Source organism: Apodemus sylvaticus, chromosome 2 (genome assembly GCF_947179515.1).
Source record: "Apodemus sylvaticus chromosome 2, mApoSyl1.1, whole genome shotgun sequence".
In the NCBI taxonomy this organism is placed as follows: Eukaryota; Metazoa; Chordata; class Mammalia; order Rodentia; family Muridae; genus Apodemus; species Apodemus sylvaticus.
Window position 1 is genome coordinate 79543782 of NC_067473.1, and position 24332 is coordinate 79568113.

General features: G+C 46.4%; 1 protein-coding gene across 1 annotated transcript in view; it reads right to left on the minus strand.

Moving 5' to 3' along the window:
• Positions 1–400: 400 nt before the first annotated feature.
• Scrn1 (secernin 1) overlaps positions 401–24332 on the minus strand; it is a 67884-nt gene continuing 43952 nt past the window's right edge. Inside the window, exons 4-8 of the mRNA XM_052173765.1 lie at positions 17208–17410; positions 14528–14722; positions 11596–11761; positions 3773–3953; positions 401–657 (exon numbers count right to left, since the gene is read on the minus strand). Coding sequence (XP_052029725.1) covers positions 499–657; positions 3773–3953; positions 11596–11761; positions 14528–14722; positions 17208–17410 — 904 coding nt within the window. The 3' untranslated portion in view covers positions 401–498. The remainder of the gene's footprint in view (positions 658–3772; positions 3954–11595; positions 11762–14527; positions 14723–17207; positions 17411–24332) is intronic.

Genomic DNA, 24332 nt, shown 5'->3' on the forward strand with positions numbered 1-24332 from the left:
TTCTTGTGAGGACTGTGAGCTACACACTGGCCTGTGCTCCGTGCGGGAAGCTGAGGGGCTCTCCCCCCCTACACACACACACACACACACACACACACACACACACACAAGAGCCTTTGGTATGAACAAAAGCCTTTTGTTAACCTTAAACCACTAGCTAGAGAGAGACCAGGCCCTTCACAGCTCTTGCCTTTCCCACCAGCGTGGCCCCGCAGCCTGTCCAAGGCGGGTGGAGCTCTAGTTCCTCATAAGAAGCTAAGGTGTCCATTGTCACTGAAATACAAGAACATCTTCAAGCCCATAGTTATCACACAATGGAGCAAGAGGCAAGTGGGGTCGTGTTACATAGCAACGGGGAGGGGTGCTAAGCTGAACAGAGGGGACATTTAGACACAAGGAGGCCACATGGTAACTCTCGGTTTACTCAAACAGAAGAGTGTTTATCTGCTGGTAATTTAGTCGGGTGGGAAGTTTTGAGAAAGGGCGAGGGTGCTGACATCACTTAAAGAACTTCATCTCGGTGTCCACACAGTCATAGAAAAGGTCCCCAACCTCAGCGGGGTCCGGGGGCTCAGGGCTGCTCAGAATCTCTTCCATGGCCTCCAAGCCTTGCTTCTCCAACTCCAGCATGGTCTTCCTCAGGGTGCGGCCTTGCTCCTGAGGAAAGGACACAACCACGCAGAACACCATTCCTCAGGGCAGTGGACATGACAGCCCAGGGTCCGGCTGGCCTCCTGCCCCCAATCCCATCCCCCCCCAGCTCCACAGATCCAGACCACCACCACCATGTGGGCTGCGTTAGAATATGGTTACATTACCGGCCTGCCCAGAAACACTTCCATGGCCACTGGCTGTCAGAGTTCAGAATAAATCCTGACTACTGAGTGCTAGTCGGGATGCATTTGTCTTGCCTTGTGTATCCATCCCTTCAGCCATAGATATGGTCGTCCTCCATGATATTCTTTCCCCATGGCTTAAGTGACTCTGCCCCCTGGAGGCTCTGCCCTCCCTCAGCACTGTGTCAACCTGTCCCCATCTTCAGAGATCTGTGGGAGGCCTTTCTTCCTGAATGTAATAGCTTCTCTCAGTCATAATCACCATCATCTGTGCTGTTAGAACTCCTCAATATGGCTGTTTCCCATCACACCATGCCCTCCTGGAGAGGAAGAGCTAGACCTGTATGTGCCTTCCAGTGACTGGGGCACAGCAGGCATTCTCAAAAAGAGAGTCCCTTGACGGGAGAAATGGCTCAACTCATACATAAACTCCACGTATATCTCCTAGTCACTCTTTTTCTAAGATGCTGTTTTACAGGAAGTTGAGGCTGCATCTCGAGCTGGCAGCCAAACTTGGTAATATCTAAGTCTCCCATGTGATGCTGACTTAGGCATCAGGGAAGCTGCGGGATTGAAGGGGTCATGGAGAGTGGCTGGGACTTGGTGCTGTGAGAGGCCATTGGTGAAGAAGCAACCTCAGTTTCAGTGGAGACACCGGGGTCAGCGCATGGCCATTAACCACAGTAGTGGGTGCCAGTTGGTCTGGGCCTGTGACAAGCTGGATATGTTAAAGATGGCAGAGCGCGAGAGACAGAGTTGCCCAATCTCTTTGGAGTTCAGAAAATTGTGAGTTCCAGATGCTACACCAAGTTTGATTAACACTGTTGGATGTCAATTTAGCTTTGATTTGATTGTAATTGTACCTTGGTTCTTCTTTTTTTTTAAATATAAGATATAACTTATTTTTCATTTTACAGGATCCTAAGTTAAGAAATGTGAGGCTTTTAAAGAGAACTTGTACTTTTAAAGTATTGAACAAACTTTGAGGCAGGGTCTCTCTAGACCTAGTGTTGGCTGTCCTGGAACTCTCTATTTAGAGAAGGCTGTCCTTGAACTCATAGAGATCCCCCTGCCTCTCTGTCTTCTGGGTGCTGACATTAAAGGTGTGCCCCACCACATTTGGCTAAAATATTGAAATTTTTAAAGACTTTAGGACTTGTGAAGGTGGACTGTGTTTTATATTGTGACATTTACATGAAATCTTAAGGCTGAACTTGAGCTGAGAAAATGGCTCAGTCAGTCTAGAAGGTAGGAAGTCTGTGGAGGAATTCTCTTGATTAATAGTTGACCTTGGAAGGCCCAGCTTGCTATGAACAAGACCACAGCATCTTTGGGCAAATGGTCATGGAGTATACAAAAAAGTAGGCTGAGCAAGCCTGGGAAGCAAGCCAGTGAGCAGCAGTCCTTCACGGCCTCGGTCCTTCACGGCCTCAGTCCTTCACGGCCTCGGTCCTTCACCGCCTCTGCTTGAGCTCCTGCCTCCCCGCCACTCTGAGCTCCTGTCCCAGCTTCCCTCAGTGGTGATCCAGATATAAGCCAAATAAAAGCTTTCCTCTAAAGCTGTTTTTGGTCATGGTATCTACCACAGCAACAGAAAACAAAGTAGAACAGTGTGACTTGTATGTGTATGGTGCACATGTACAGATGCATATACGTGTACATATACATGTTACATGCATGCAAGCCGAGGCCAGAAGAGGATGTCAGGTGTCCTGCCCCACCTTATTACCTCAGAGCATGTCCTCTCACTGAGTCTGGAGCTAGACCAGTGACTAGGAAGCACAGACAATCGACTTTTCTCCGCATCCCACAGCACTGTGGCTGTGGCTTCCGGCTTGCACAACTGTGGCCAGCCTTTTCTGTAGGTGCTAAGGATCTCAGCTCGGATCCCAGCTCATGCTGCTACCAAAAGCCTACCTAGCCCTTCCTCCAGCCCTAGTCATTGCCTTTAAAATCTGTTCTAGATAACCACAATGCTAAATATTATCTTGGGGCAGAGAGATGGTTCAGCAGTTAGGAGTGCATAGTGCTCTTGCGGAAGACCTGAGTGCGAATCTCAACACCCACCGTTGAGCTTCTTACAACTGCCCGTAACCCCAGCAACAGGGGGGTGCCTGATGCCCCTGACTTCCTTGGGCAACTGCAGCCATGTACACAGCGACATGGGGACAAATATAACTCTAAAGAAGAAAATGAAGTGTGTATACCAACTTATCTGGAGACAGATCTTTCGTTCAGGACCGCTTAGACCTATGAAGTGTTATGATGCAGGTGGTGGGGAGGCAGGGGAGTATCCACAATCACATTCTGTGAAGATTCACCACTAATGGCTCCTGTGGGTGTTTACTGTGTACTAGGGAACACTAAGGACTTTCCTTCATTGAATCGGTGTGTCCTACCTTATTAACCAAGGCTTTTTCAGGCACAACAGTTGTACTCTGTAGGGTTATTTAAAAATGAAAAAACTTGGAGCTTGAAAATCTTGTTGTTGGATCATGATCGAATACTCATAGCATAGAAGCTACCTTTTTAACACATTTGAGTGTGTAACTGTTTTGCACACTCATACTGTGACACCCTAAGTTCACATCACTTTGGGGCAGTTACTGTTTAGAAATGGAGTATGATGGATTCCACACAGTACAGTTCTTCACCCCCAAAAAGTACACAAAGATTTTAGATTGTGCATCTCTGACACTCCGAGATTAACAGCAGATAAGAAAGAGGTTGTCAGCCTTCTGGATTCAGAGTAACAGTAAACACAGAGGCTTTGCTTTCTTTGGTTTTAGGGGAGCTGGTAGGAAAGTTAACATCTGCATTGTCTTTCTGAAAGAGGCCAATCAGGCTAGAGAGAAGAGAGGTGCATGTGCCGGCCACCTCATTGGCTCCTTCCCCGCTGTCCTCCACCACCCTCCCCGGACCTCCCCCAGGCTCACCTGGTCACTGTCCATGACAGCGCGTGCCCACTCATGCGCCTTGTACAGCTCATGCCTGCGGTCTGGCTTCTCCTGGAACCGAGGCTCCTTTTTGGCTGGGTCATCGTCACCAAAACAGGGCGACTGTGCTTTGGGGACAAGTTTTACATCATCAACAAAGATGAAAGGTTTGAATATGGACCTGGAGAGAAAGGAGAACTGTGTCAGGCAGACTGGGCTTGGTGTCTGGGGTACCCAGTGATGAGCCTGGGAAGGCAGCCAGGTGTAGGTCGGGAGACACACTGTCGGTTACCATTTCAGTGACACCAAGGGCCGTCTATGAAGGCTGCTGTTGAAACAGGCTTTTGCTGCTCTAGGAAGGCGATCGGAGAAGCCTCTGTTTGTTGCCAGGAGTGGGCAGAATAAGCTGTGTATTTGAGTCAAAAAGAGGCTGCTCATTTCTCTCCTGGGAAGACAGTGGGTTTTGCTTTTGATCTTAAGGATCCACCTTCTTAAAAAAAAAAAACTTTGAAGTATCTCATAGACTAAGATAATATCAGCTGAGCTCTGAGGACACGGCCAAAGAAACGGAAGCCTGGTTGTCTGAGGGCTAGGGCTGCCGGAGCAGGTGGTGGATGCCTCCTGCAATTTGGCTCCCATTCTTCTGGCAGGATGAGTATGTATCTCAGAGGGAATGCGGAAGCCAGGTGCATGCTCACATGTGCTTGTGCATACTGGGTACATGTCACACAAACACACCTACACACTGCAAAGCAGTCAGGCGTATAAAGAGCCGTCATGGGTGAGAGACACTCACAACTGACTGACAGCTGGAAGAAAGCCTGATCCTTCCCCTCTGCTCTCCATATCCAAAGACCATGCTGCTTGGACAGAGGGGCAATTCTGGCGGACACCATGCAGCCACTTACAATAATAACAGGAGAACACAGACCCTGCATGCTCTATGGGACTTTGATGGAGCTGTGTGGTTTACACCTTTTCTTCTCCTCTCAATGGACCCACTTCAAGAAGCCATGAAGGAGTTAAAAGTGAGCTGAAACTTTGACTTCCTTAGCTCTGGAATATATGAGGTATAATGCAGCCAGAGCTCCCTTGTCACGGGTCACACAAACAGTTATGGATGCTATGACTTGAAAAGGACCATGAACCAGATACCCTTGCTGCCAGGGTATGGCCTATGTTCCTGGACTCACAGCACCAACATCTCTCAGAGCCCTGAACTCAGCCCTGTCCTGTTGAATCAGAATCTGCATTTAGCATGGCCTAAGGGAATTCATACTATCTAAGACTGAGGGACATGCATGGGTGTGGTGCTGATAAATTACCTCTAGATTCATTTTCCAAGGCCACAGGAGGAAAGAGAACTCAAGAGGAAGAAATATTGTTCAGGACATAAAAAACAGAAGGCCCAGGTTCATTTAACCTGAAAGCCAAAGGCACCAGAGCCAGGAGAACCAGTGCGCTGAATAAAGACAGGTGTCTTGGACTCTCCTGTACTCTCAGATGAGGCATATATGCACATATATATATATATATGTACATATGCATATGTACACATATATATGAGTCCACCTGAAATTCTCAAGGAATTAATTAAAAATATGAAAACGAGTAGAGTGGAAAGATGGCTCAGCAGTTATGAGGCCGGTGCTGTTGCAGAGGACCTGGACTCAATTCCCAGTGCCCACATGGAAGTTCAAAAGTTCAGGAGAACAGGTGCCATCTTCCATATATATATGTATATGTATATGATGTATATGTATATATGTATGTATGTATGTATGTATGTATGTATCTGCCAGACAGTAGAACACATATCAGACTAGACTGTCTACAGGGTCCTTGTTCCTTGTTCCTCAGCCATTACTAAAGGAAATCCCAGAAGAGAGGGGAGCTACCTATGGACAGAAGGAACACACTTTTTCTTCCTGCAGCCCATTGCGAATAGATCTTTGCTTTTCTCTGCCACTGACTGTTAGGTGTGAAAGAGGAGGTACTGCAAAGCTGCAAGCTGACTAGAACAATGTTGATTTCCTCACAAGGGAAAAGAGAGGGAGATGGAGAAAGATGTGTGTGTGCAACAGATCGCTGTCATCCGGTTGCATACAGTTGTCATGGCAGTAAGCATTGCCCTGTCCCACGGGGCAAGCGGCTCTCAGATGGCTGCAGTCAGTGCCCGTGCTACAGCATCCCTCTCTGGCTGGCACAGGGACCCTTCTGCACACACAGTCCAAACACTCCGCTCAGGACTGTACTAAGCAGAGCCAGTGACAGACAGCCTGAGGGATGAAGCCTTGCAGCAGGGAGCTACAGTGTCATAGGACTGCTGAGGGGCTGAGTGAAGGCTCCTTGGAAAGACCTCCCCCATTCTCACTGACCCCAGTGGATCTGCTCTGCTTCTCAAGTGGACAGGAAGTGATGGCTCCTTCTCGTCCAGTCCCTGAGCCTGTTCTGCTACCTCGGGGCCTTTGCATGTCTATGTCTATGAGGCCTACAAACTTGTAATTCCAGCTTAAGTAAGTTCAGGCCGCCCATAGTCTTTATCTTCTGAATCTTATACACAGGGGGAATGGAGTAACAACATGTAGCAGCTCAGTATAATGTCAGTCTCCCTCACTACCTGCTGCATGGGAACTTCTCTAACGGTGATGTAAGGTGCCAGGGAGCTCCTCTCAGGCAAAGGGCAGCATCGGTTTAGTCTTCTCAGCTACCCTTTCTATTTGCAGATTAAACACTACATTTGAGCAAGTACTCATCATATTTGATACAACCAAAGCTTCTTAGATTCCACTTTGGTCTGTAAAAAAAAATGTCAGCATCCTCATCTGCTAAAAAATGAGACATCAATTTGTGGTTGAGGGTAAACTTAAGACTGTATATATTACATAAATAATAAAATATATAATAGGTATTATAAATTGTAAGAATTGTTGCTAATAATAAATTGAAACTAAATGATTATTTAAATGATGACTGAAGAAATATCTGTCAAATATGTCTGATCATCTGTACCTCTCTCTGGCCTAGATCCTACAGAAGAAATGTGTGGCACTTAGCAGGTGGCAAACATTCTAATGTTTTTGCCAATTCTTAGTGCAAAGCACATCTATGATTCTAAATAGATAAGGTCACACCTATACATCTTCCCACAACTGAATCTCAGACAGCAACTTCTTCAATGTACTTATATGAGTGTTAATTAATGTCCACAAATAAGAAATGGCTTGACAAGGTCATACGTCTAAGTGGTGTCAAAGTTGAAATTGCCTCTCCAAGTCAGGGCCTCTCCTCCCAGCCACTGCCCAGGCCACGTTGCTCCACTGTTCCTGAGGGCCACACTGCTCTGGGTGGGAGGGAATGGCCCCATTTTACACATGATATGACTGAGGCTCACAGAGGCCAGTGCTTTATCCAAAGTTAGATTTCAACTAAGTGACTAAATTCATGTCTTCTAAATAAATGTGAAGTCAGCTTCCCCCACCACTTCCCATTCTGAATCTTCTGCTTGGCTTTTGTACATATGTGCTTTTATACATATCTGGCCAGAGAACAGTCTGACCTCAAACACCCTTCTGTTTTTGCTGAAGATAAGACACTCCCCAAGCAGCTACACTGGGTGGATCTTGTGACCAAAATCCCCGAGGGACAGGAGACACAGAAAGGAACAATGCAAAGGCTGTAGCTCAGATGAATCTTCCCAGCCATGAGGGGGTGGGAGTCAGTGGGGAGCTAACCTAGAACAACCAGTTTCTCCAAAACTGCAGGCATCTTCCTGAATGGACCACCTGTGGCCATATGGCAACGTCACTCTAATCTTACATTCAACTGAGGGCAGAGCCACTCAGTGAAGGAGCTTGCACTGTACAGGAGCACTGGGAAGGAGCACTGTAGAGGAGCACTGGGGAAGAGCACTGTACAGAAGCACTGGGAAGGAGCACTGTACAGGAGCACTGGGAAGGAGCACAGTACAGGAGCACTGGGGAAGAGCACTGTACAGAAGCACTGGGAAGGAGCACTGTACAGGAGCACTGGGAAGGAGCACTGTACAGGAGTACTGGGAAGGAGCACTGTACAGGAGCACTGGGGAAGAGCACTGTACAGAAGCACTGGGAAGGAGCACTGTACAGGAGCACTGGGAAGGAGCACAGTACAGGAGCACTGGGGAAGAGCACTGTACAGAAGCACTGGGAAGGAGCACTGTACAGGAGCACTGGGAAGGAGCACTGTACAGGAGTACTGGGAAGGAGCACTGTACAGGAGCACTGGGGAAGAGCACTGTACAGAAGCACTGGGAAGGAGCACTGTACAGGAGCACTGGGAAGGAGCACAGTACAGGAGCACTGGAAAGGAGCACTGTACAGAAGCACTGGAAAGGAGCACTGTACAGAAGCACTGGGAAGGAGCACTAGGAAGGAGCACTGTACAGGAGTACTGGGAAGGAGCACAGTACAGGAGCACTGGGAAGGAGCACTGTACAGAAGCATTGGGAAGGAGCACAGTACAGGAGCACTGGGAAGGAGCACTGTACAGAAGCACTGTGAAGGAGCACTGTACAGAGGCACTGGGGAAGAACATTGGAAAGTAACATTGTACAGGAACACTGGAAAGGGACATTGTACAGGAGCACTGGAAAGGGACATTGTACAGGAGCACTGGAAAGAGCACTGTGCAGGAGCACTGGGAAAGAGTACTATACAGGAGCACTGTACAGAAGCACTGGGAAAGAGCACTGTACAGGAGCACTAAAAAGGGACACTGTATAGGAAGAGCACTGGGAGGAGGCACAGAGGATGGAGAGATAAAGGGATGAAGGATTGGAGTGACGAGAGAAGAGATAGATGTGAAAGCCAGCTTTCCAAGATGTATAAATGAATGCGTGGGAGATGCTAGGGAAGTCCCCAAGCATGCAAAGCCTGCCTGTACTGGCTGGCTTTGTGTGTCAACTTGACACAGGCTGGTGTTATCACCAAGTAAGGAGCTTCAGTTGGGGAAGTTCTTTGATGAGATCTAGCTGTGGGGCATTTTCTCAATTAGTGATCAAGTGGGGAGGGCCCCTTGTGGGTGGTCCCATCTCTGGGCTGGTGCTCTTGGGTTCGATAAGAGAGCAGGCTGAGCAAGCCAGGGGAAGCAAGCCAGTAAGAAACATCCCTCCATGGCCTCTGCATCAGCTCCTGCATCCTGACCTGCTTGAGTTCCAGTCCTGACTTCCTTTGGTGATGAACTGCAATGTGGAAGTGTAAGCTGAATAAATCCTTTCCTCTCCAACTTGCTTCTTAGTCATGATGTTTGTGCAGGAGTAGAAGCCCTGACTGAGACCCTGCCCATTGATCATGATATGGACTAGATGGAGCAATTTGTATAACATAATCAGTCTACTGCTCAGAAATCAACATCTTAAAACAGCTCTACATTTCAATAGTAGCATAAGTCAGCTGAGATCACCCTAATTTATTACCAGGTAATTTCACTGCCTGCTGACAAAAGACAGAATGTTTAGCATGCCCAATTACAGAGGCACAGAATGAGCTAACTGCAGTTGAGTCACAGAGCGTGAGCGACACAGCCCATTTCGCCACTCGAGACAAAACTGAACTGTCTTCTCAAAGGACTGTAATCTTCTACAAGGTCTTTACAATTAATTTAGCCATGAATAATTTTCTTTTAAAGCTACTTTCACATTTCCATTTAGTACCAGAAGGCAATTTCACAGTTCATTTCTATACTTGGATTAAGCGGCCTGCTTCAACCTGGGCAATTGTATTCCTTCCTCCCAGTGTTCTGGCGAGGACAAGTCTCATATCCTAAGCAAAGTTAGAGTGGGACCTCCAGGCAGGGCAATGGTGCGTGGTCCAGTCAGACCCACCACTCGAAAAACTCTGGTTCCCTTAAAGAGCAAAGTCTGTCCACCTTGGCAGAATTCCCCAGACTGTGAAACACAACTCTTGCTGCTCTTGTAGGTTCACAGAGCCCTCCGGGGTGGGGCGAGTCTGAGCCCATAGAAGGGGGTCTAGATGCAAAGAGGGATGAAAACGGGGTCTGCGAGGCCACGACATGGAGGAAGGCAGAGATAAAAATGAAGACTGAGCAGATGGAGTGGAGAAGGATCATCCAGAGAGGGTGTCAGGAATACTGCAGAGTAAAAGACACCAGGAGGACGGCTGAGCTTAGTGAGTAGGAGGTCGGGAGGGAGGGAGTGACAGAAATCTAACCGTCAGCCTCATGTGCAGGAAGCGGCACACCCAGCCAGTGGCGGTACCTCAGGCCTGTGACGTGGGAGACTGATGGAGAGGAAGGGGAAGAGGAGGGTCAGGAATGAGGAGAGGAGAGAAGGAGAGAGGAGAGGAGGGAAGGGAAGACAGAGACAGGGAAGGGGCAAGGCAAGAGAAAGAGGGAGAGAAAGGTAGAGTAGGGGAAGGAAGGGAGAGAAGAGAGGGAAGGGAGGGGAGGGAAGAGGGAAAGGGGATGAAGAGGGTAAAGGAAGGAGAGGAGAGGGGAGGAGAGGGGAGGAGAGGGGAGGGAAGGAAAGGCCATGCCTACTTAGAACATTATTTGGGTTTTGTGCCTACTGAATCCCACCTTTCCGCCATGTCTGGGGTTAGTTTCTTCCCTATGAGGCCCTGGCCCTCAGCACCCCATCTATACCACTGTTTTCCATGTACACACACCATCCCTAATTACTCAGCAAGCATAATATATAGTAAGTGCCTGGCCATTTGTCAATGGGATGTAAAAGAACTACTTATACTGTGCATTGTCAGAAGTATCTACTGGTATTAATAGTTTAAAAATAAAGCTAAGTGGTCAAAGAGGTGCTTCAGTCACGTGAAACAGCCTCTAGGAAAGGAGGAAGGCACAGCCGTTGCTTGATATTCCTGACACCGTAGGAGGAAAAGTTTCAGACACAAAAGCACTGGGAATTAATAGCAGTGGGTTCTTCAGGAGCAAATCTAACGGCCTAACAACTGCCATTCAGACAACACTCAGGGTTTCTGGCAACCTGAAAACACTAGCAAGTCGCCTGAAAGTTTTCCCGGGATGACAGGTTCTGGGGTGCACCTTCCACATTCTGTTGGGGTAGGTTTGGGTCAAGGTATCTGTATTCTTCAGACTGTCCTCAATGTGCAGGTTTGGAAACCTCTGGCTGGTTGGTTCTAAGGGACGTGACCTGGGACTGCAGGCCTGAATGCTGCCAGGGAGAAGGGCCACTGTCTGCCTGGCACAGAAAGATGCTCTTTATAAATAACTGCTAAGCCTCCTGTGAATTATCACTTTGTCTTGTTCCGTCTTCTCAACAACACAAAAGCAGGGACAGGGTGATCCCACTGTAACTACAAAAGTTGGTGAGGCAAAGTTCTTACACAACTGCTAGGTGGTAGAGAGAGGATTCTAAACCTGGCTGTCCCTCCTAGAGGATGTGCCCACAGTGCTGTGCAGTTCTGCCTCCCTGCTGACACGGGTGGGCAAACACGTCAGCTCCCCAAACACAGTGTCAACAAAGTGGCAGGTGCCTCCCTCTGTATCACCCCTGGACCATTTTGCCCAGTAACTCACAAGAACTGGCTCTTTGTAAGCCTTGGGCATCCCTGTGTCTGCTTCTTACTGTATTTATGCATCTCTGCATCTTCATCTATAACACAGCGCTTGGTCCATGATCTATACTCAGTAATAATAATTGGGTTCCATTCTTGGAATGAGCATTATATGGTTTCAGCCAAGCACCCCAGGCTAAGAACTGAGAAATGTCACGTAAGTATCCAAGGGAAGGGCAGGGTGGAGAAACATGTCAAAGTGGTTTCTGCCCATTTGACATGTTTTAAACAAACCTGGAAGGATCTGGGGTCCCAGTGAAGTAGTGGATGCACGGTGAACTTCTGTTCTGAGGCAGGACAGACACTATACTGGCTGTGGTGAGGAAAGACTCGGAATCTATGCAAACACCACTGGCTTTGTCTCGTAAGATGTTAATCATCGTCTGCACAGTGATGCTTTCTGAGAGAGAAAGAGAGAGGGGGGAGAGTAAATATGACCATATATAGCTGTGAAGACTGCCAACCAAACCTGATTCACTTCTTGTCAGTTTTTACTAATAAATCTCCTGAAATCATACCTGAGAATATAACTTCTAACCATTGAATGTAATTCCCAGTTGCTCTGGTGACTAGGTTTGGCCACGTGATAAACTCTGGCCAATGGGAGATGAGCAGAAATGGTGTGTACACATCTCTGGGCACGACCATGTTCAGTTCTTCACTTTTTCCTTCTGACTTCTTGCTGGCTGGGAGAGGCCAACGAGTGGTTCACAAACTGCAGCCCAATGCTGAGGAGAAAAGTCTCCAGCCCTGAGCTGCCTCGTTCCACTGCTGATTAGGGAAAGAAATCGCTTCCACTTCCTTAAGCCACGTTTATTCAGGTCTCTTTGTTACAACTTTACCTCTACCTCAGTTTGTACAACAACTGAATAGACACAAACACTAAACAACGCGTGAAGCCTGTGTACAGCCCTCTGCACTCTCACCCTCATGCCTGCTTGCTGTCCAGGGTAGTGTACTGTCTGAAGAAGGACCGCTCTGCAGTGTGAACCACACACAGCCGCACTCAGAGTACTCAGTCCTGAGGACTCCTCATCCTAAATTCAGATGTGTGGATTAAGTCTGTGACTGCACACAATCCCATTCCGACAGGTTCTCCTCTGGTTATGATTCTATAACAACAGTCTTGCAGCTGGATGTGCTCGATCATGCCTATAATCTCTTCATCCAGGAGGCTGAAGCAGGGGGAACACTAATCCAAGGCCATCCTGGGCTACAGCGTTAGTCCCAGGCCAGCCTGAGCTACAGGGAAATCTTTCTCAAAAACAAAACGAAACGAAACGAAACAAAACAAAACATGGTATCTGTATGGAGAAGCAGTCGTAGGTGGAGTCCAGGTTTCAGATTGGAACCTGCAATAAAGTCGCTCTTCCTCAAAACCGGGTACCAAAACCAAGCACGCAAGCTCACAACCCCACTCTCCGTCCGTGTGCACAAAGGTGGAATCAAGCAGGGAGAGGACTCTTCACTACAATGCACATCCTCTCTGCAAGTCTCTGTTGACGTTTTACACAAAATATTGGCAATCTTTTGTAAGTTCTTCACCTACTCCAAGTCCCAACTTCCTGTTTGACGAGTTACTCTCCTATTGAACCCGTCTCTAACACACCGGGGAAGTCTCTGTCAGCTGCCTTTTATTTCTGCCCTATGCTTCACTCTCCACCCCCCTCCCCACACCTCCCCACCCCCCACCCGCAGTTTCACAGTCTGGCCTGTGCAGGTGGTGCCCCCTAGAGTTATAATGTGCTCCTCCACCCTCTGCTTCCTGATCTCCAGTGCAGATTTAGGGTTCATGTTTAAGCAAGGTAAATAATTTCATGACTAGTTTTGTTTTAACTTAAAACTTCTATAACTTTTTTCATGAAGTTCCCACTTAAAAATGAATACTTCCTTACCTTTCTACATAGCAAGCTTTTGTGGCTTGTTTGTTTGTTTGGGTTTTTTGGTTGTGTGTTGTTTTGGTTGGCTGGCTGGTTGGTTGGTTGGTTGGTTGGTTGGTTGGTTGGTTGGTTGGTTGGTGTTGCTATAGGTGAAAGTCCCAAGGCATTATTCTATATCAAGGGTCCGAAAACATTTCCGTAAAGAACCAGATAGAAGATATTTTGAGCCTTGGACCATATCTTCTCCACTACACTCTCCCCGCAGCAACATCTCAGTTTCATCATTGGTGGCTATACGCGGTTCACAATGAAACAGGTTTGTGCTGTGGTTTGAACCTGGTGTGTCCTCCAAATGTCATGCTGAAGGTTTGGTCCTCAGACTATGATACTATTGCGGAAGGCTTAACAATATAAGGAAGATGGGCTCGTTGGGTGTGGCTCTGAGGATAAGGGGACTCTGCCTCACCCCAGTGCCTTCAGGCCATCACGAGGTAAGCGGCTTCCTCTGCGTGCTTTAGCTACCATGATGCCTGTTCCCATTTCAGACCCAAAAGCTACAGAGCAACTGGTTCAAAAAGTTCTGAATCTATAACTTAAAGTAAACTTTTCCTCCTGATAAGTATTTTTATCTTAGTAATTATATTACAGTGATAAGAAAACTGACTAACATAATATGGCTATTTTCTAATAAAACCTTATTTACAAAAGAAGTCACTGCTAGAGGATATACATTGCAGCCATTAGTTCTAAATAATCAAATTTGATTGACAGATATGTATGTTGAACTAGCAAATAGGAGATGTGACCCTTATAGGCCTGCAGGCAGGAGATATCTATTCATGGATATAAAAAAAGGAGCAATTCATCTAGAACACTTACCTAAATATGGATTCTTAATCAGAGTTTAGAAATGTGTGGCATTGCTGTCTGCCACAGACAGGTTATAGAGAGAACTCAGTTCAACAATCCAATGAAGAAGTTCATGAAAGAAAGTAGTACTCAGGCAAAATGAAAGGATCTCACATGAGAGGAAGGCTTATCCCGCAGGCTTAGTAACAGAAGAGGGGTTCTTCTAAGTTTCTAGAGTTATAGGGAAGGCTCTAGTAAGTATCAAGGATCACATGATAACAGCAGTGTTCAGCATTGGTAAAAATAAGAAACCCTTACAGGTTCCTGCATGTAAACACACCAGGAACATAAGGTACATGTTTGTGTTTAACATGCAAGGCTTATTCCCTACCCCTCCTCTTTGTCCACCCTCCAAAGTTCTGAGCAGGTTAATTTACCTTCTTGCTTTTCTAAGCTGTCTTTGCCTGCACAGCAGTCCAAATGGTCATCAGCTGGAGAAAACACCTGGGCAAAATTGAATTCACCCTCTCCTGTCCACCAGCCTTGACTCTGAGCGTAAGTCCTGAGTTCTGGATGTTCTTCATCCATCTTAGTAGTGAGTGAAAGATGATTGCAAATGCTCCTCACTCCCTCTGCAAAGAGTTCGACATGTGGTTAGTGGAAGGAACCCAAGACTACAGGGAGGAATCAGTTCCATTTCCGAAGAGAGAAACACAAAATCCTTGATCCTCACTCCAAGAGACAAAGAACCAAAAAGGTTCAGCCTGTCTCCATCGGACATTATTACTGCTTAGATGGATGTCAGATTTACTGATCTTAAGATCGCAAACAAAATGAAACACCCTAGGCCTTTCATTCTGACCAAATAAACTCCAAGCATGCATGTTTACAAGGAAATTGAACAGGTTTTTGCAAGGTCTGCTCAGGAGACTCAGGATCTGTGTCTGACTCCATTTCAGGGATACTCCACAACATTCACAGGCTCCTCCTCCTCAAGAACACCCTCTCCTACCTGGAAGAACACTTCTCCCACCCCACCCCACCCCCACCCCCACCCCACATCCAGACAGATGAAGGGTGACTTGGTCTCTAAGCGTCAAGGTGCTATATAGACTGCAGAGGCTAGGTTACCATTGCTAACTCAAAAGGACTGTTCACAGAGGCTGCTCCCAAGGAGCATGCTGAGCTTCCAAATAAAAAAGAAAGAAGAAGCTACCTTAGAGCTCTAGCTGCCTGAATCCCACTACAGTAGAACCCTTACAGCCTGAATACGGATACTTTGAAGCTAGATCAGCTGGACCATTTTCCCAGGATTCCTTGCTTTGATGATTTGTACCTTCAAACTATGCACTCCTGACTGAGAGGCTCTGGTCATTGATCATTTTTCCCCCAAAGGGTATGGCTAATGTAAAATTCTAATTAAGCAACAGAAAACAGTTATGATGCAAAAAGTGATATTGCGACCATCCATACTAAGCTACTCAAAAAATGAAATGTTCTTGAATACTCCACCGAGGTTATTTTCCTGGAGGGCTGGTTTATAGTAGACATTTGTTTTTGTTTTTAAGAATCAGAACCAAGAGAACGGAGTTCAATAACCCCCACCACCATTAATTGAGGGCTGCTGGGGTCAGAGAGCATGAAACCAATGAGGGAAAAAAATGGCTGTTTGAAAAAAAATGTTTAGTGAAAAACAATACTCATTTTGTAGAGATGGACCTTTATAAGGGATGCTTTGAAGGAAGCCCTGCTTCTGAATGTAGTTACAGATCAAAAAGTCTTAGATTCTACTTAAAAGCAACTGGACCGCTTTGAAGCACAGCCCATCCGCTTTCCTGAGAGAGCCATTCGATAGCATCACTTTATCTTAGGGAGGTTTGTGTGAAGAAGTTTTAAGTTCCCATAGGGGAAGGGGAGCTGGAAATCTGGGGGTGGGAAGTGGGGAACCTTTTGTTCTGCAAATGCTTTAAGACCTGGGGAATCATGCACAGGCCCTGAGAGACATATGCTGGGCACATGGAGGTAGGAAAACTCGCTGACTCTGCTAGCCTGTTCCACACTGTGTGAGAAAGAGAGGACACAGTCTTCACACACATTGAGAACTGGTCTACCCTCTTGTTCTCCGCAGGGTAATTTTGTGCACAGAACATGCGCTAATCATGGAGGAGTCTTCGTCACTGGAACCTGTGCACAAAACCAGGTTTGACTCCCAGTGACTGTCAAGATCTGGCTAAGGTCAGATTTGGTTCTGATTATCTTAAAAACTCGAGTAGCAAACAGATTGTATGCCTAATATCTTTCCTGATTAACTGGTGATGGTTGCATAATAAACTCAGCTTAACAAAGTATGCTGTGGTAGAGTAGGTCAAGAAGAGTTGACCTACTAGCTTGAAACTTGGTAAGAGAGGATGTTAATGCACATGGCGTGTATTTATCATCCTGTCGCAAAGAATGCAAGGGGACCACCAATGACCAGTTTTCTTTGGAGTTATGTAGGAAGCCCTTTAGCCAATTCTAGGACTCTATCCCATTGGGAATCTGAGGGAGAGCCCTGGAGTGGTGGTACATTGTCTCAGAACTGAACCAGAAACAAGAAGCAGCATGAACCATAGGGGCACTCCTCATGTAAATGGCCAAGTCCATGATGCCCTCCTAAGGATGGAGTCTCAGACATGTGACCTGGTTGGCACCCAGTGGCACTCAATAGTGCTCACAGGCTCAACTTTCTATTTTAGAGGATGAGTCTAAGCTTAAGCAGCTGTGGATCCAGGAGTGATAAGGCATTTGTTGACTTATTATGATCCAAGGCTCCTCATTCTCTTGCCTAACCCATAGTCACGGTTTATAGTCAAAACTAGATATGTCCAAAAAGCAACCAAGAAATGTAAAGAGTTAGATGTGTACTTTCTGAGTCTTGATATCCCTTCGGGAGACTCCAGATACACCTCTGCAAGCAGCTACCTGGAAGTGAAAGGCTTTTCATTTACCTAAGCCTGAAGTGGGGTGCACAGAGGATGTACCACAGCACCACAGCTCTTCTGGGCCAGCCCAGCATATCTGACCAACATTACCTCAGTGTGTCCTATCATCAAAACTCTTTATACTGTACTCCCTCACCTGTGATCCTCTCAGCAGCCCAATACTTCCCTACAGTCTCCAGCACCCAGGCTTCATCGCGATCCACCAGCAGATATGCACTTTGGAAGCTATGGCAGGAGTGTGCATCTTCATAATAATTTCCACCTTGTCCGTGCTCATCCAATAGGGAAACAATGATGTTTAGAGCTTCTTTAGCTGTTGTCCCTCGTTCTAAACCAAGCCTGAAGGAAATCATAAGGCCACATGATCATTACCATAGCAAGGGAGGGCTGGAACAAGGTCACGTGAGGAAACATGCCAATATGTACAAAACATGTTAAATATTCATACCAATATATGAACTGCCTAATAGAACTTTAACTCAGAATGCCTCTCTTAACACATCCCATTAAAAACTTAGAAATGTGTTCTACTGACTTTAGATTTGATTGCCTTTCCTAAGAATAGAAATATCAGGGGCCAGAGGCTGCACTCTCTGTACCAGAATGTCAGCCCCTTCTTGCTCTTAGCTGACTATATGTCCTGTATAACTGTCCAGCTCCTTCCTCACTGCTGCCTAAGAAAAAGGAAATCTCCCTAGCTTTGATCAACAATTATTCTATGCTGGGTATTTTGGGTACCATTATAGCCTATTTATGTCTCTTTGAAGTTCATGTTAAAAACCTAGCACTAATGAGATGGTATAAGGCAGCAGGTCCTCTGGGAGATGATGAAGTCATGGCAGTACCATAATGAGCGCCAATAGCATCCTTTATAAAAGACACCTCCTCGGAGAGCTGCCTTGCCTCCTTTCACCATTGGAGGACATGGTGAATAGGCACTGTGTATGAATCAGAATGCATCCACATTAGACATTAAATACTGGTCCCTTGATCTTAGACGTCCTTGTTTCAAAAACTATGCACAATACATTTGTGTTAAGATCCCATTTAAGGTGTCTTGTCACAGCATCCTCTAGTAGACTGAGAAAACTAGTACTGTTTGGTTGCCAGCTATTGTCCTCTGGGCCTATAATTTGCTCAGAGATCTCACCAGCAACAGGTTATATATGACTGCTTCTTTTTCTACGTGCCTCCCTCCTACACATCAGGTTGTACCAACTGTTGTTCTTTACAGCATCAACTATCAAAAGAACATAGTCTCCAACTAAAGTGAGCCAGACATCTCCCTTCCCCAGCCCTATCAGTGAATAAGCCTGTCGAGGAGAGAACAGACATCTGTGTGACCTTGTACAGCTTGCATAACAGATGTGAATTTCAGCTTTATACCATCTATAAAACATGTCAAGGTCACCAGGGTGTTAGAAGATAATAAACATGAAAACACACACCCCTAACGTAGAGCCATGCTAGTAAACAATCAACTTCAGCAGGTGGAATGCTGCGGCCCAGAAACTCAGAGAGGGCGGGGCCTAACTCTAGCTCCTGCTACGACACGTTAGTCACGTGACCTTTATAGCTGTTTGTTTTCGTACTGGCAATGAGCACACACTACCAGCTCCTTCTCAAGCTGAGGTGACAGAAAACAGCACATGAGATGCACGTTCGTTTATTCATCCTTTCAATTGGACTACTATTCGGCTCATAAGTGCTTACATCTTAGAGCAGGCGACAGAGCTACTCGGGTGGAGATGGAACCTGTCCTTGATAAATTCATGACTTGAGTAATGACTATTTAAAATCTCTCAACTGAGTGTGTCATAAGCCATGCCCCACTGTGCTGCCATGGAGAAGAAAGATAGAACAACGGTAGGCTGAGCTCTGTAATTGGCTTATGGTCATGGTCAGAGCATCGTATACCAATTCCCTTGACAGGGCTCCTTTTAAGCTTATTCAGGAAGACTTGATCACAGAGCCATAATTTACAACGTTAAAAGAGCCTTAAAAGAGTAATAAGAGAAAATCCTGAGCCATGGAATTCACAAATAGGGTAGCTGGGCTTCAGACTGCTGTCTGAGAGAGGGAGTTCTGGCATGAATAAAGAGAACATTCTCACTGAAGTCTAAATGAAGTAGATTTCCCTGTGTTGAAGCCATCACCTCCTAACAAGATTTGAAACAAAGCCTTTTCCAGGGTCTTTGGTCACAGTGCCTCATGTAGGATGAAATATGACCCACAGGAGCATATTTCAGGAGCATGGGACAGTGGCTGGCGTAATAACCTTTGGAGAATTCCTGTTCTCTAGATTCCAGTGTGTGTGGCTGCTGGTATCCCACTCAAGTTCGGTACCTGTACTTTTCCTCCATCCCAAAATGCAGGTAGGATTCTGACTTCACTGCTCCTCAGATCAGCACCATGGGTAAAATGCCATCTATACCTTTAACCCACATGACCATTCCCACCTGGCTTCCTGGACATGGGATGAGGACAGAATTGCCCGCTGCACAGAACAAGTAGGTAAGGACACTGGGACTTTATCCTCTCCTCCTGAGCTTAAGAGTGTAGATGAATCCCAAGTCACTGGACAGGAAGACATCACTCAGCATCCTAAGGCACATTTTCAAGCCGTCCCCACCCATTCTCACTTCCAGATGGGTTAGATGCACATTTTCCAAATGAAAAGAGCATGTTTCTGACGCAGTGCCTAAGTTGACTTAGTGGATGTGCCTTAGCCTAATAGAGACCAGACAGAGATGGGTTGGAAGGACCCAGGCTAGTCCATTCAAACATCTACAACCTTCCAAAGTGCTTTGACCAAGTTGCTCTGGCTCTGAAAGTTAGACGCTCCTGAATTCAATTCTTGGTTTTATGAGAGGAAAAAAAATGAGGATTGTGGCCTGAAAGACTTTGTCAGACAGCACCCACACTTTGGTTTAGAAATCTGCCCGCTGAGCTTAGCTGTATCTATGACTCTGTAGATTAGAAGGGGCTCCCCTCTATACCCCAAACTGGATTGAGTTTGAAAAACTGCTATTCTGGAGCAAGTAATGAAAGTAATTGATAGACCACCCCTAGAGGACTCTGCTCTCGGGAACTCAGTTCTTCAAGGACTCTCGTGCAAATTACCCTACCCCTTCCTACCAACACATCCTCACGGTCTCTCTGGTGTGTAGTCCTTTGGACAGTTAGAAGATTCTCAGCCTTTAGCAAGGACTGGACTCAGAATGAGGCTAAGATCAGAAAGTTTGTGCCTGTCTTCAAGAGCTGAAGCCGCTTCTCCTGTTGGGGCAATTAGAGCTTTAGAGCTTTGGAGCCATGAGAGTGGAGTCTGCGGTGAGATCAGGGTCCTTAGCAAAGAGACACAAAAGGTTGCCCTCCCTGTACTCTGGCCTTCTGTACCTCAGATGGGACCTTTTGGCACTGTGATCTCCAACTTCCAAGCCTCTAGAGCCAAAATACAAAAGATCTGTCATTTAAACCTCCCAGGATGTTATGCCTTTGCTACAGCACTCCACATGGATTAAGAATAGTGGATGTTATGTGCTGTGTGGACTTGAACTTTAAACTTTATGGAAGGTCGTTGATTTGTATTGAGCTTCTACAACAGGCTTCAGCTGGCCGATCCAGACCAAACTGGAGTTACATATGCTAAAGATCCCATAACTGGAGCTTTTGGGGGACAGCGATATCCCACTCTTACCCCTCTTTAATGAGCAATAGATTCTAGTCTGCCTGAGTCAGCATAAGGACATCCCTGTAGCCGTAACCCTTACAGAAAACTAACCTGAATCGCATAATGCTAATGGGTTTCTTTTTCTCTTCCCCCTGTTTCTCCACCTCCACTCTAACTCTATAAAGCCAGTGCTCCACGTTTGTCTTCTGGGAGCTTTCTGTTCTCCAGAGTGAAGGCTGCCTGGGTTCCTGCGTCAGGAACAAACGCCAACTCAGTCTAAAAATGAATCTGCTGTCATTTCTTCTTTGAGACCCTTTGACTCCTTTCAGTCTCAGTGTCCCGTCTCACTAGAAGAAGTAAAGCAGTACCTACTCTTGAGAGAAGTGGTGCCCTGGTGCTCCGAGTTCAGCCACCTTCCAGCCCGGGGGTGCTGGGCGAGTCCAGTTTGCTCATCTTCCATAAGGAATTAGAAAACCTAGCTCTTTGGCTTGTTATAAGTGTTAAATGAAATAGCACATATAAAGCGAGTCTCCTGAGACAGGGAAATTACGACCTTAACTGAACCAGTGCTTCCACTTTCCCATCACCCGGGAGCTCCCACGTTCACTAAGAACCTACCCAAAAAAACCACACACCTTTCCAACTTTTCCTCAACTTTCTTTCAAGATCTTCTGAGATTTCTGACATGAGTGGCAGCTGGTGGGCTGTGTTTAGAATGACAAGATGCTCTGAAACAATGAGAATGGCCAGGTTTTGTGCCAACACCAAACTCAATTAGAAGTAGGAAAAGTCAGTCTGCAGAACGATGGCTCAGAGGACCAGAGCTCAGATACCATGTAATGCTGGCTGTTCACCTGTGATTCCAGCCGCCTGGGAATTCAAAGACAGAGGAACACCCAGAGCAAGCTGGCTGGTAAGCTAGCTCTACCAGAAAGCTCTGGATCTTGTTGAGAGACCCTCCCTAAAAGAATGAAGGGGCAAAGTGATAAAAGAAGATTCTGAACCTTGGGCCTCCACATGCGTGCATACTGCACACACAGACACATGAAATGGATGGTGGGGGACTCTACAGAAAAAGAAGAGGATAAAGTCGGACTCTAAGGGTCAGTCAGGCACAGCGCATGAACGGAAAGCAGCGCTCTCTGGAGCCAGCTAGCACCCCACCTGCTCAGAGAACAGAGGTTAAACTTGGGGGATTTTGAGCTAGCTGCTAATCCTTCATCATCTTTACACCACAGGTGTTGGAGAAGCCACAATTTAGGGCTGCCACCCCAGCCCTGCTTCTAGATGATTCCCAACATGTTCTCTAATTAGTGGGACCCAAATACCTCCTGGGCCTCATCATGATGGAGGCCAAGAGGCATCATCAGGACAAATAGACCTTAGATTTGACGGAGTCCAGATGTAAGAGACACTTTGACTTCCAAAAAATGACCCCCTATTTTAATGTTAGCTCCTACCCACTTCTTGGTACTTGGATCTGTAGTCACCAAGAAACAAAACTATGTGTGTATGTGTGCGAGTACGTGCATGCGTGTGTGTGTGTGTGGGGGGGGTTGACATACCTCTTGGTGTTAGGAATGCTGGTGGGAGGACTATTCAGAGACAAATAAAGGAAGAAAGGAAGAAAGGGAGGGAGGAAGGAAGAAGGAGGGAGGGAGTAGGAGAGGCAATGGAACAGACAATGCTTGGCTTTTACCACTATGAATGAATTATAACAAGTGCTGCTTAATGCTTACATTCCTACACACCTCTAAGAAGCACATGCAAATTATACCTTTACCCTGAAGACAGTGCCTATTAAACTGAGGCTGCCACTCAGTTATGTCTTTTGGAGCTGCCACTCAGTTATGTCTTTTGTGGCTGGAAGGCACAAAGGACCAGGGTACGCAGATGGGGAGCAGCCATATTCTTTGAATAATCAGCCACAGTCTCACAGACACTTGAAGTCGCATGTGAAATATAAATAGCCTGTTCTGCCTAGGAAGCTGGAAGCCAAGCACAGAGGACAAGCAAGGACAGCGCAAGAAATGAGGCTGCTAACAGCAACAGCTGGAAGAGCCCCAGCACTGTGAGGAAGGCGATCTCCAGCTGTGCAGCAGTGTATTCTAGGCCATGTGCTCCACCCGCCTTGCTGAGGTAGACTGTGGGCCAACCCCGTATACAGTGTGTGTGTGTGTGTGTGTGTGTGCCTGTCTGTCTGTTTGTCTGTCTGTCTGTCTCAGGGGGGTGTACTTGCCTTCCTAGCTGTCTCCTGGGCAGTGTTTTGATGGAGGCCATGCTTTGAGAACTGCTGCCCTACAACCTTGCTACGTGCAGCGCTGTGGTTTTGATCTACAGTATCCACAGCTCCCCAGTTAACACTGGAGCTCAGGAGTCATTCATAGGACTTGCTTGGTATGAAAGATTAGGTTTATCCAGGTTAAAGCTGGGACCAGACTTTGAACTTGGCCCTGAACTTAGAAGTCTATTCTAGGGACCGACTGGTCAGTCATTATCTGCTCCTGCATTTGTCCTTATTGCAGACCTTGGTGACTCTCACAGCAGTCATTATCCACCAAACACAGCTTCTGTCCCTACCCTTCAGCCCTGTACACTCACCCGGAGCACATCTCTCCTGAATATCTCAAGTGCCCCAGGCAGGGACGAATGGAATCCTAGCTCTGGAATTCACACCCTGCAGTGTCTGTGGAGGGCTAGCTCTGGAATTCACATCCTGCAGTGTCTGTGGAGGGCTAGCTCTGGAATTCACATCCTGCAGGGTCTGTGGAGGGCTAGCTCTGGAATTCACATCCTGCAGGGTCTGTGGAGGGCTAGCTCTGGAATTCACATCCTGCAGGGTCTGTGGAGGGCTAGCTCTGGAATTTTGTACCACATCTGTGTTATCATATCCCAGATCTCCCTGCTTCCTCTCTGTCACCTCAGTCACCCTTAGATTTGTGTTGTTTACGTAAAATTAACGTTCACACGTTTACTGTGACCCTTCCCATTAAATTTTACACTTTCAGTATTGCTTATATTTTATTCACTGATCCACCACCGAAACCCAAAAATAATCCATGGTAGAATCATATCCAAAATAAAGCAGATTTATAACTTAATCCTAACAATATAACAGTAGTTCTCAACCTGCGGGTCTGAAACGACCCTTTCAGATATCCTGAATATCAAATATTTATATCACAATTTATAACAAAAGCAACACTACAGTTATGAAGCAACAAAAATAATTTTATGGTTGGGGGGGGTCACCATAACATGAGGAACTGTATCAAAGGGTCTCAGCATTAGGAAGGTTCAGAACCACTGTCATATAAATTCATTAGGTTGTATAGATGTTTGGTCTGATTAAATTGTGTGTGTGTGATATTATTTATTTATTTATTTGCAAAGCTTTTCATAATAAAGCTTAAAAATAATTGTTTCTCTTGATTTGATTTTTTTATAGTCTGTGCTGTCCGGTTTGCTGTCCTCTCCCTACAAGCAGACTATCATCTCTGTGCAGCCATGAGCTTTTCCTGTGCAGAGAGGGAGGAGACGCTGATCCTGAGCAGGCTACACTGCTCACAGTCTCAGGAAGACAGGAAGCTC